The 12,890-nt window shown below is 51.6% G+C and overlaps 1 protein-coding gene across 1 annotated transcript; it reads left to right on the forward strand.

Moving 5' to 3' along the window:
* The first annotated feature begins 28 nt into the window (after positions 1-28).
* LOC136024248 (proline-rich protein 36-like) lies at positions 29-12,890 on the forward strand. The gene is made up of 10 exons (XM_065699458.1): positions 29-67; positions 236-380; positions 1,069-1,365; positions 1,816-2,344; positions 2,445-2,522; positions 2,711-2,829; positions 10,403-10,744; positions 11,195-11,723; positions 11,824-11,901; positions 12,517-12,890. The coding sequence occupies exons 1-10, from the start codon at positions 29-31 to the stop codon at positions 12,851-12,853; spliced, it is 2,493 nt and encodes an 830-aa protein (XP_065555530.1). The 3' UTR covers positions 12,854-12,890.

A 12,890-nucleotide genomic window follows, 5' to 3' on the forward strand; every position in this document is an offset into this window, starting at 1 on the left:
GCAGAAGCCCAACACTTGATGGTTAGCGATGAAGGGCGAGCATGGTCCCACCCCATTGGTGCTGCAGGTACAAGGGACCCTATGGGGTGCCCCATAGCTGCGCTGTGCTACCACATGGGGTGATGGCAAGGAAGTGGGGCTCCCCCAATCCCACCATCCCACTGGTGTGCCCCTGGCTGGGAGCAGCAGCATCTCCCTGTGGAATACCAGGAGCCCCGGGGCCACTCACCCACAGCTGTCCCAGGAGCCTCGCACCAGCCAGGCCGAGGCCAGCAGGATGACGGCACGGAGCAAAGCCATCGCTGCCAGCACCGCTAAGGGTGACAACAAGGAGCTGCAAGCACCACTGCACCCAAAGCACAACTGCCCCAGGGACACGGGTGCTGGATGCAGGTCCCTTGGAGCTGGTGCTGATGTCATAGAGAGGCAGGTTCCATGGGGGGGGTTCAGTGGGGGGGGAATGGGGCGTGACCATGAGGGGTTCCATGGTGTGTGGGGGCATGCTGAGACGGGGGTGTTCTGATGGGCTTGGGGTGATTTGAATCCCTATGGGATGCTCTGGAGCTCTGTGGGATGCTCTGGAGCCCTGTGGGATGCTCTGTTTGTGGGATGCACTGAATCCCTTTGGGATGCTCCGGAACTCTGTGGGATGCTCTGGAGCCCTATTGGATGCTTTGAATCCCTATGGGATTGATTCTCTGCTTGTGGGATGCTATGAATCCCTATAGGATTCTCTGTTTGTGGGATGCTCTGAATCTGTATGGGCTGCTCTGCTTGTGGAATGCTCTGAGTCCCTGTAGGATGCTCTGCTTGTTGGATGGTCTGAATCCCTGTGGGATGCTCTGGAGCCCTATGGGATGCTCTGAATCCCTGTGGGATGCTCTGGAGCCCTATGAGATGCTCTGAGTACCTCTGGGATGCTCTGCTTGTGGGATGCCTTGGAGCTCCCTTGTGCCAGCTCTTCTCCAGCAAGAGATTGACATTTGGGCACCTCGCAGCTTCCATTGGCTTCTCTTCCCCCAGAGCTCTGCTAATGGGCCCTGCCCCACCTGAGCTGGTGTCTCGGAGGTGATGCTGGTGGTGCTGAGCCTCTGTTCCTGGTGACACTGGCTCAAGTCTCCTGCTCACTGGTTCCTGTCTCTGTCCCCAGGCCTGTGGCCTCTGGCCTGAGTGGCATCCGGAAGCTCTGTTCCGTCCTGAAGGCTGCCAACCTCCTCACCCCTGACTTGGTCCTCGTGCTTGAGGAACTGGCCCAGCTGGTCCCTCAGGACACTGGTGGGAGCCCTGAGCAAGCCGGGCCTCTGAGCAGGTCTGCAGAGCTCAGCGAGGCCCCCCCAGCCAAGAGGACGAAGTGGAGCTGTGATGGTGAGGATTTGGATCTGGGACAGTCGGTGCTGGCCCCTCTCCTTTGTCTCCGTGGTTCGTTTGCCCAAGTCACCCTGGCTGTGTCCTCGGCCTACGTGTGCCCAGGCCTGAGCTCTTCCTCCTCATCCTCCTTGCGAACACATGGACCCAGCAGCCGAGCTGTGGGCTGCGCAGACCCCATGTTCCTGGGAGAGCTCAGGCACTGCCACAGGCAGTTGCTCTGGGAGCAGGCTGGTGCCTTTGGGCTGCCAGGGGCAGGATTCCTTGTGCTGGCTCTTTTCCTCTGGGTTTAATGTGGTTTGGTGGAAACCCCCGCTGGGAAATGACTGCCGTGGGGCTTGTTGGGCAGAGTCCAGTGAGCGGTGCTGGAGGAGAGGGGGATGCCCTGAGCTCCGGGCATTCCTGGGAGCTGCAGGCAGAGGGGTGACTGCTTCTTTCCTGCTGCTTTAGATGAGGCATCTGTCACCGTGTGCGGTGCCCCGGTGCTGAGTCCCACCCCGCAGTGCCTGCAGCAGCCTGCTCCGTTCTCCGGCCGTGTGCTCATGGCTTCCAGCCCGATTGAGAGCAGGAAGTCTGGGCTGGGCGGTGCCTCCCCATCAGGACCTCGCCGCAGCGTCAAGAGGCAATTGAAACGGCAGCAGGGATGTGGGAAGGCAGCGGAGATTCCCAGTCCGGAGAGCCCTGGCACTTCCTGGCTTGAAGCAGGAGCTCCAGCATCCCCTGGCTCCCCGGTGCCACTGGGTTACACCCCCAAATCCTGCCCAGCACCAGTCCCCCAAAGCCGTGTGCCCCCGGCAGTGTCAGCTGCCCAGAACCTGTGCTCCCCGCCTGCCCATGAGCTCAATGTGACCTTTGAGGTCTGCCCGGACAGCAGATCCCCCAGCGCCATCGGGCCCCTTCCCGTCCGCCACTCAGAGTGCTTGGACAGGGAGAAGAGTCAGTGCCAGCAAGCAAAGCAGGAGGGCCCCTTCATGCCTAGGTAAGTGCTGCCCTGGATGGGCTCAGTGTGCGTTTGGGGATCTGCGGCCCTGCAGCCTGGGGGAATCCCCTGGCGCTGACCCTCTTTTCCTTGGCTACAGAGCCCCCATCCCAGCGCTGGCCATGAAGAGCTCCTCCATCCCCAAAGCACCTGCGCTGAAGCGGAGGCGAGTGGAGAGGTGAGACAGGCACCAGCCCCCTGTGCCCCTCAGTGCTCCGTGCAGGCAGCTCCTGCCTCTGCTCCCTGCTGGGGCTCAAGCCCCCATCCTTGCCTGTGTCTGTGCCACCTCCCCTGTGCCAGCTGGGGATGAGGGGGGGCTCTGCCCTGAGCCCTGTGGGTTTGAAATGGTCCCTTCCTCTTTGCCAGCGTCGCCCTGCCCTGCCCGGGGGGGCTCCAGAGCTGCACTGCCCAACTGCAGCGCAGCAGCAAGAGCTGTGTGCATCCCTCCCGCATCCCAGGTGAGCCCTGTGCTCCTCCGCACCCAGGCAGGCACCCAGGGAAGCCCTTTCCCTGCAGCGTGATGGGCGCTGGGAGTGCTCCCTGCCTCGGCGAGCTGCTGCTGTGCCAGCCCCGTTCTAGTCTGGGGGGGCAAACACGTGGGAATGGGATGTTTGGTGCTGCTGGAAGAGGCCGTTTGGGGTTTGCTGTTCCTGGCTGCAGCCACAGCCTTGGGAAGGGCCCTTGGAGAGGGGTGGGAAGGAGTTAAACAAGGGGGACAGAAAATCACAAAATGGAATATAAAAACCTTTAGAATCTGTTTTAAGTAATGCTAAGTTTGATGGCTTTGTAACAGTAGCAATGGAAAATTACTGAAGTGCATGGTACATAGAAAAAAAATAGAGTGCAGCTAGAGAACACACTGAGCATTCTTGTGCAAGATAAATTGTTATAGTTGACAGAGTTTTAAGAAAAACAGGCTAGAAAGAACAGGGCACAGGGATAAGGAGTATCTGGGAATGGCAGGTGTCCAGGATGGGATACTGTTAAACTAACTGATAAGTAGGAGGATTATTATGTCTCCTGTGCTAACGAACCAATTAAACTGGTATGAGCATCTACTGCGCATGCTCCAAAGGCTGCCAGAAGTGATGAAGATTGTTGGAAGAAGTAAACGACCCTCAGAGACCACTGCCACAATTCTGTACGCATGCGGGGAACTTTCTGGAAAATGACGTAATGTATGTGTGCCCAGGGACTAGATAAGGACAGCCTGTGGAGCAAAAGGGGGGGAGACACACGTTAGGAGGAGCTCTCCCCCGTGTCTCCTGGCGCCGCAATAAAGAATACCTGCTTGTCAGCTTGAAAACTTTGCTGGCAAGTTTGTTCCTGGAGTTTTCTCCCAATCAATCTGGCGACCCAGATGGGACCCTCTCTGCTCGGCTGCAGGACCCACTGAGGACAGGGCTCCCTAGGGCCCTCGGGAATTTTTCCCGGAGGGACCCCTCGACTCATTCGGATCACTGCAGGAGCAGACAAGGACCATCTTCATCAAAGGTATTCTTTTCTTTTGTATGGTCTGTAAGGTGCAGCGGGCATCTTGCATAAAGACTGCATTGGTAATTGGGTTGGTTTGGTAAGCATACGCAAGGTTTGGAAGCCTTCCGTAAATCGAGATAGGAAATCTCGTGGGTAAAGGCGAATACCCGGCTGCTAGCGTCCGTCTGGTATACACCCACAAGAAGCAGGGGGCTTCTTGTGGTTTGGGTCCTACAAGACACAGGGGGTGTCTTGTGGAAATGGTTTTGGATCTTGTTGGTATTTGATTTATTTTGTGGCTTGTTACGTTAAGGATTTTGGTCGTGTGCTTTGGTATTGGTGACAGGATGCTATAACTGTGTTATTAACTGTTGTTTGTTTGATAGAATTTTAGTCTCTGTCTCCAGTGTTGTAACTGTGTGCAGTGTGTCTGTGGGATCCCGTGTGTGTGTGTGAATGTGAGACTGATAGTGGAAAGTCAGCAGAGTGAAGAGATCTTGAAAAAGAGTCTTTTAGGGTGCATTTTGGCACACTGGAAGTAACTTGGAGGGTCTCCTGGGGGCTCGGTAAATAAGAAAACATTGGTAAAATATTGTAACCGATGGTGGCCTTTGTATATTTTGGAAAATCAGGGAAAATGGCCTGAAAATGGAACTCTGAACTATAATATATTGTTACAATTAATGTTGTTTTGAGGTGGCAAGGAAAATGGGATGAAGTAATGTATGCAGATGTGTTTTTCACTTTAAGAAACCACGTGGAGTGAGGGACTGAATGCAGAATTAATATAGCTCTGCCAGATCCCTTAATTTTCGCTTTGGAAAAGGACAGGGAAAAACTGAAAGTTAAGATGGAGAGATGCTGTTCAGCCTGTGATATTGGGGAAAGATGTTTAAAGTTAAAAAACAGTAATCAGGAAGGTAGGTTGGAAAAGTATGTGTCACAGGTACCTCTGAGAGGAGCACCCTCTGCACCTGTCCTATCTGATATTGATAAGGAGGAAGAGATTGCTGCCACTGGCAAAAAGCGGCAGATTCACATTCAGAGTTAGGAAAGGGTTAAAGCAGAAGTGCTGTTGCAGAGGCAGGCACCTGCAGCCTCTGCAGAGCAGGGTGAGCAACTGTGAGATAAAAAAAAAAAAACAAAAGGGAAAACCAAGGGGGAAAGGAGGGGAGCTCGAGCAGCTCCTGTGTTTGAGCCTGGGAGGAGGGATGTCGGGCAGAGGTGGGGGAGTGGGCTCTTCTGTGGAAGCGGATCGGTGTGCGTGCTGTGGGGAGTTTGGACGTTGGAAGTGAGACTGCCCTGGGTGGGGGGGCAGTGGCATGGGGTGGATCCGGTGACTGAATTGCAACTAGACTGACAGGGACCTGGGGAATCTACCTTACCAGATCCACTGGTTAAATTAAAACTAGAGACTAGAGGAAATAAAGTGGAATTTTAGCAATTACAGGACCAAGTTATTTGGTATTAAATCAGAGAGAAAAGAATTCGCTACAGATGTGGGAGCTACTGGCCACCAGGAAAAAAAAAAGTGAAGCATTCTTTCTGAAACCTTTAAAGTACAAATTGGGAAAAAAATAGGAATGCATAAATTTTTATGCATGCCAAATTCTCTAAAATGTTTATTAGGGCAAGAAGCAACATTTAAAGAAGGCAAAATGGAATTTAGAGTTAAAAATAATCAATTAATTGCAGTTTTGAGTTTATCTTTAATTCAGCAGAAAAGCAAACAGGAGGACCTCCCTGAAATAGAAGAAAAACTTAATCAGGTATATCTGGGAGTATGGGCACCTGAAGTTCCAGGTAAGGCGAAAAATGCTTTGCCTCTTAAAGTGTAAATAAAAAGGAGGGGGAGCCTTGCTCAATTAGAATAAAACAATATCCCTTAAAATTAGAAGATCAAAGGGAATCAACAATCACTGATAAATTTTAAAATATAGATTATTAATTGAATGTGACTTGGAATATGGCACTCCTATCTGGACACTAAAGGAATATGATGGCAAAAGGTGCAGATTGGTTCAAGATCTCAGGGCAATCAACAAAACAGCAGAGTATATTCGTCCAGTAGTAGCTAATTTGTATGACTTATTGGCTAAACAGAATAATAATCAGAAATGGTTTGCCATCCTGGATTTAAAGGACATTTTCTTTTGCTTACCATTGGCCAAAGAAAGCCAAAGTTATTTGCTTTTGAATGGGAAAATCCTGACACAGGAAGGGAAACTCAATTAACTTGGGCAGTATTACCTAAAGAGTTTAAAACAGTCCAGCAATTTTTGGAAATCAGCTAGCATGAGAACTAGAATCACGGAAGCCACCTACTCAGACGGGACTCTGTTACAATATGTGGATGACCTATTAATTGCTACAGAAACAAAGGCAGAATGTATCCAGTGGACAGTGGAATTATTCAATTTTCTGGGACTGAATGGTTATTGGGTATCCAAATGAAAGGCCCAACTAATCCAAACCTGAGTTTCCTACCTAGGATATGAAATAGCAGGAGGACAGACAGAACTTGGAGCTGCTAGAAAAGAAGCCCTTTGTCAGACTCCATGACCGTCAACCACCAAGGAGCTCCAGGCATTCCTGGGAATGACCGGATGGGTGCAGACTTTGGATCCATGATTATGGTGTTCTGGTAAGACCACTGTATGAACTGTTGAAAGGAAACCCTCCCTCTTTAAAACGGACTGATACAGCAGAGGGGCTTTTAAAAATTTAAAAACAGAGCCAGTGAGAGCTGCAACTCTGTGACTTCCAGATGTGACTAAATCCTTTAGGCTATATTCCTATAAAAAACAAGGAATAGCCTTGGGGGTCCTTGCTCAGAAACTAGGACCATACAGAAGGGCAGTGGCATATTTTTCAAAACAACTGGATGAAGCGAGCAAAGGATGGCCCGGATGCCTGAGGGCTGTGGCCGCAGTCATCATAAATATTGAAGAGGCTCGCAAATTCACCTTGGGACAGAAGATTACTGTGCTAGTGTCCCATGCAGTATCAGCAGTCCTGGAGCAGAAAGGAGCCCACTGGTTATCTCCTTCACGTTTCTTAAAATACCAGGCCACACTTGTGGAACAGGATGATATAGAAATTGTGGTCACCGATGTGGTGAATCCAGCATCCTTTTTGCAGGAACAACTGACCGAACTACTAACACACAATTGCTTGGCCACCATAGAGACTGTGTATTTGAGCCGACCAGACTTGAAAGAAAAACCTCTGGAAGGCGCTGATTCTTGGTTTACTGAGGTAGTAGCTTCATGAACGAAAGCAGGTGAACGAAAGGCAGGATATGCCGTTACCACCACTTCACAGGTAATAGAAGCTAAACCTTTACCAGCAAACACCTCTGCCCAGAAGGCAGAAATAATAACATTAACGAGAGCCCTGGAACTGCCTGAAGATAAAAGGATAAATATTTGGACTGATTCTAAATACGCATTTGGTGTGGTCCATGCACGTGGTGCTATCTGGAAAGAGCAAGGACTTTTGAATACACAAGGGAAACAGATTAAACATGCTACAGAAATTCTACAATTACTAGAAGCTGTTCAGCTACCTGAACAAGTAGCTATTATGTACTGTAAAGGACATCAAGGTGACTCTGATCAGGAAATTGGAAATAATTTGGCCGATTTTGAAGCCAAACGAGCAGCTGAACAATCTAAAATCATGTCCTTAATCCCTGATGGCAAACTAACAATTGAGAAATCTAAACCTAGATATTCAAAAGAGGATAGAAAATTGATTCAAGATCTAAAAGGACAGGAAAATAAAGAGGGTGGGGTTCAGATACCTGATGGGAGAATTGTAACCCCCTATAACCAACTCTGGAAGTTAGTTCAGGAGGAACATAATAAAACTCATTGTGATAGTAACTCTTTGTATAAACACTTAAACAAACAAATTGTAGGAAGAAATCTATATACTATAGTTCAGTAAGTGACAAAACAATGTTAGCTATGTCTTAAGAATAATCCTAAAAGTGAAAATAGAAATCAAATTAGGACAATTGTGAGAGGAAGTTATCTGGGACAGCAGTGGCAAACAGATTTTTCTGAATTATCAAGAAAAGGAGGTTATCAATATTTGTTGGTGTTAAAGGATACTTTTTCAGGCTGGCCAGAAGCATTCCCTTGTAGGATAAATAATGCAAGACAAGCGATTAAAATATTATTTAACGAGATCATACCTCATTTTGGAGTACCAGAGGCAATTTCTTCAGACTGAGGTTAACACTTTAGTGCAAAATTGTCACAAGAAATTAGCAAAAAAATTTGAAATTGATTGGCAACTACGTGTTCCATACAGGCCTCAGGCCAGTGGGTAAGTAGAAAAGATGAACCATCTGATTAAACAGATTAGTAAAATATGTCAGGAAACAAATTTATATTGGTACCAGGCGTTACCACTGGCTCTATTAAGAATTCAAACTAAACCTCGGTCGAAAGAAGAGGTTAGCCCATTTGAGATTTTGTATGGAAGACCATATCAGTCCCAGTTTACAGGGGAAAGTCTTCAGGAAGTGAGAGAAGGCTGTCTACGACAGTTTTTGATTAATTTAGGAAAACAATTGGAAGAGATAAATAAGAGAATAGCAGGGACAAGAGCAAGAGGTTTGGATTATCCGATCCACCCTTTCAGATCTGGAGACTGGGTTTATGTTAAGAATTTTTCTGGAGATCCTCTACAGGAGAAGTGGAGCAGACCGTACCAGAGATTACTGACCACCTTTACAGCAGTGAAGATAAAGGAACAACCTGCTTGAATGCATTACTCAAGAATAAAGAAAGCACCAGAGCCAGAGAAGACATGGTAGGTCAAACCTTCAGGACCCTTGCGTATGAAATTGCGCCGGTCACAATTAGGACTCATATGATAACCGGAGCACAAGCTTGGGACCAGAACTTATACCTGAAATTAGTGCAGAATATCACTAAGGTTTTCAATCGTACTGACTGTTGGGTGTGTGCACAGTTGCCTAAATCAGGAGAAAGCCTGGATCTCCCATTAATTGGAGTTCCAATTCCTAACACTGTCTCATGGACAAATTTGTGGGTGAACACTAGCAATCTGTATTCGAAGGAAAAGTTAAAATTTGGAATAGTTAATCTTAATGCAGGTAATAAATATTACACCTGTGCACAAAGATGTATTACACTGGGAACCAGGGTAGGAGATCATGCTTGTTTAAATGCCACAGATGTAGGTCACCATTCAAATTGCAATCACGCTATTAATATAGATGGTATCGTAATTCAGTGGTGGCCCATTCCTAAAGGGAAAGGATGGTATTGGTTATGTGGAGAAAATGCTTATAAGACTCTAGCCCTCAACTAGAAGGGGGCATGCACCTTAGGTGCTGTAATACCCAATTTTGCTAAACAGATTAAGCAAGGGTTTAACCCTATTATTGAACAGCACACTGCATTTCATAGTTTTGTAAGAGGGCTAATTCTATCTTTGGGAATAAGTGAATTATAAATATCTCAGCAACCATAGAGGAAATGGAAAGTAAAAACATTGATATAATCCAGGCAGAACGAGAGATAACTAGCCTATCTAAGGTGGTATTACAAAACCGAATGGCTCTAGACATGTTATTGACATCACAAGGAGGGGTTTGTTCCATAATCAGTGAAAGTTGTTGCTCCTATATATCACATGGGGTGATGGCAAGGAAGTGGGGCTCCCCCAATCCCACCATCCCACTGGTGTGCCCCTGGCTGGGAGCAGCAGCATCTCCCTGTGGAATACCAGGAGCCCCGGGGCCACTCACCCACAGCTGTCCCAGGAGCCTCGCACCAGCCAGGCCGAGGCCAGCAGGATGACGGCACGGAGCAAAGCCATCGCTGCCAGCACCGCTAAGGGTGACAACAAGGAGCTGCAAGCACCACTGCACCCAAAGCACAACTGCCCCAGGGACACGGGTGCTGGATGCAGGTCCCTTGGAGCTGGTGCTGATGTCATAGAGAGGCAGGTTCCATGGGGGGGGTTCAGTGGGGGGGGAATGGGGCGTGACCATGAGGGGTTCCATGGTGTGTGGGGGCATGCTGAGACGGGGGTGTTCTGATGGGCTTGGGGTGATTTGAATCCCTATGGGATGCTCTGGAGCTCTGTGGGATGCTCTGGAGCCCTGTGGGATGCTCTGTTTGTGGGATGCACTGAATCCCTTTGGGATGCTCCGGAACTCTGTGGGATGCTCTGGAGCCCTATTGGATGCTTTGAATCCCTATGGGATTGATTCTCTGCTTGTGGGATGCTATGAATCCCTATAGGATTCTCTGTTTGTGGGATGCTCTGAATCTGTATGGGCTGCTCTGCTTGTGGAATGCTCTGAGTCCCTGTAGGATGCTCTGCTTGTTGGATGGTCTGAATCCCTGTGGGATGCTCTGGAGCCCTATGGGATGCTCTGAATCCCTGTGGGATGCTCTGGAGCCCTATGAGATGCTCTGAGTACCTCTGGGATGCTCTGCTTGTGGGATGCCTTGGAGCTCCCTTGTGCCAGCTTTTCTCCAGCAAGAGATTGACATTTGGGCACCTCGCAGCTTCCATTGGCTTCTCTTCCCGCAGAGCTCTGCAAATGGGCCCTGCCCCACCTGAGCTGGTGTCTCGGAGGTGATGCTGGTGGTGCTGAGCCTCTGTTCCTGGTGACACTGGCTCAAGTCTCCTGCTCACTGGTTCCTGTCTCTGTCCCCAGGCCTGTGGCCTCTGGCCTGAGTGGCATCCGGAAGCTCTGTTCCGTCCTGAAGGCTGCCAACCTCCTCACCCCTGACTTGGTCCTCGTGCTTGAGGAACTGGCCCAGCTGGTCCCTCAGGACACTGGTGGGAGCCCTGAGCAAGCCGGGCCTCTGAGCAGGTCTGCAGAGCTCAGCGAGGCCCCCCCAGCCAAGAGGACGAAGTGGAGCTGTGATGGTGAGGATTTGGATCTGGGACAGTCGGTGCTGGCCCCTCTCCTTTGTCTCCGTGGTTCGTTTGCCCAAGTCACCCTGGCTGTGTCCTCGGCCTACGTGTGCCCAGGCCTGAGCTCTTCCTCCTCATCCTCCTTGCGAACACATGGACCCAGCAGCCGAGCTGTGGGCTGCGCAGACCCCATGTTCCTGGGAGAGCTCAGGCATTGCCACAGGCAGTTGCTCTGGGAGCAGGCTGGTGCCTTTGGGCTGCCAGGGGCAGGATTCCTTGTGCTGGCTCTTTTCCTCTGGGTTTAATGTGGTTTGGTGGAAACCCCCGCTGGGAAATGACTGCCGTGGGGCTTGTTGGGCAGAGTCCAGTGAGCGGTGCTGGAGGAGAGGGGGATGCCCTGAGCTCCGGGCATTCCTGGGAGCTGCAGGCAGAGGGGTGACTGCTTCTTTCCTGCTGCTTTAGATGAGGCATCTGTCACCGTGTGCGGTGCCCCGGTGCTGAGTCCCACCCCGCAGTGCCTGCAGCAGCCTGCTCCGTTCTCCGGCCGTGTGCTCATGGCTTCCAGCCCGATTGAGAGCAGGAAGTCTGGGCTGGGCGGTGCCTCCCCATCAGGACCTCGCCGCAGCGTCAAGAGGCAATTGAAACGGCAGCAGGGATGTGGGAAGGCAGCGGAGATTCCCAGTCCGGAGAGCCCTGGCACTTCCTGGCTTGAAGCAGGAGCTCCAGCATCCCCTGGCTCCCCGGTGCCACTGGGTTACACCCCCAAATCCTGCCCAGCACCAGTCCCCCAAAGCCGTGTGCCCCCGGCAGTGTCAGCTGCCCAGAACCTGTGCTCCCCGCCTGCCCATGAGCTCAATGTGACCTTTGAGGTCTGCCCGGACAGCAGATCCCCCAGCGCCATCGGGCCCCTTCCCGTCCGCCACTCAGAGTGCTTGGACAGGGAGAAGAGTCAGTGCCAGCAAGCAAAGCAGGAGGGCCCCTTCATGCCTAGGTAAGTGCTGCCCTGGATGGGCTCAGTGTGCGTTTGGGGATCTGCGGCCCTGCAGCCTGGGGGAATCCCCTGGCGCTGACCCTCTTTTCCTTGGCTACAGAGCCCCCATCCCAGCGCTGGCCATGAAGAGCTCCTCCATCCCCAAAGCACCTGCGCTGAAGCGGAGGCGAGTGGAGAGGTGAGACAGGCACCAGCCCCCTGTGCCCCTCAGTGCTCCGTGCAGGCAGCTCCTGCCTCTGCTCCCCGCTGGGGCTCGAGCCCCCATCCTTGCCTGTGTCTGTGCCACCTCCCCTGTGCCAGCTGGGGATGAGGGGGGGCCTCTGCCCTGAGCCCTGCGGGTTTGAAATGGTCCCTTTCTCTTTGCCAGCGGCTCCCTGCCCTGCCCGGGGGGGCTGCAGAGCTGCACTGCCCAACTGCAGCGCAGCAGCAAGAGCTGTGTGCATCCCTCCCGCATCCCAGGTGAGCCCTGTGCTCCTCCGCACCCAGGCAGGCACCCAGGGAAGCCCTTTCCCTGCAGCGTGATGGGCGCTGGGAGTGCTCCCTGCCTCGGCGAACTGCTGCTGTGCCAGCCCCGTTCTAGTCTGGGGGAGCAAACACCTGGGAATGGGATGTTTGGTGCTGCTGGAAGAGGCCGTTTGGGGTTTGCTGTTCCTGGCTGCAGCCACAGCCTTGGGAAGGGTCCTTGGAGAGGGGTGGGAAGGAGGAGGCTTGGATCCTCCTCAGGAGGGGCTCTGGGTTTGCTGCTGTTGCCCAGGAGCTGCCTCATCTGTTTCTCTGCTCTTGTCTTCCTCAGAGCCTCGCTGGGGGAACAGCACCCGGAAGGGCAGCAGGAGGAGACCCAAGGAACTGTCCCCAACCCCTTGCGCCCGCCCCCAGCCAATGAAGCTCTTGCGCTGACGGCTCCCGGATCCCTCCCCGTGTCCCTAACCCAGTTACCAGATTTCTTCCTTCCTCTGCGTCCTCCTTGCAGCCCCACAGCGCTCCCCTTAAGTGTTTCTTCTCCTCACAGTCACCCCCAAGTCCCTGCCCTGTCCCCATTCCCTGTCCCCCATTCCTTGTCCTCATTCCCTGTCCCCCTTTCCCTGTCCCCCATTCCCAGCCCAGCCCTGGATGTGTTTTGCAGCAGATGATTTATTGTCGTTCATAAATAGTTTGGTTCAAAGCAGA

The sequence above is a fragment of the Lathamus discolor genome, chromosome 20 (assembly GCF_037157495.1).
Source record: "Lathamus discolor isolate bLatDis1 chromosome 20, bLatDis1.hap1, whole genome shotgun sequence".
Classification (NCBI taxonomy): Eukaryota; Metazoa; Chordata; class Aves; order Psittaciformes; family Psittacidae; genus Lathamus; species Lathamus discolor.

Excerpts from the sequence above, each read along its gene's own strand:
- LOC136024248 (XM_065699458.1), top strand. The coding sequence starts at position 29 with ATGAAGGGCGAGCATGGTCCCACCCCATTGGTGCTGCAG. Across the intron at positions 1,366-1,815 it reads GACGAAGTGGAGCTGTGATG|ATGAGGCATCTGTCACCGTG; the intron begins GTGAGGATTTGG and ends CTGCTGCTTTAG. Across the intron at positions 2,830-10,402 it reads CTGTGCTCCTCCGCACCCAG|AGCTCTGCAAATGGGCCCTG; the intron begins GCAGGCACCCAG and ends CTCTTCCCGCAG.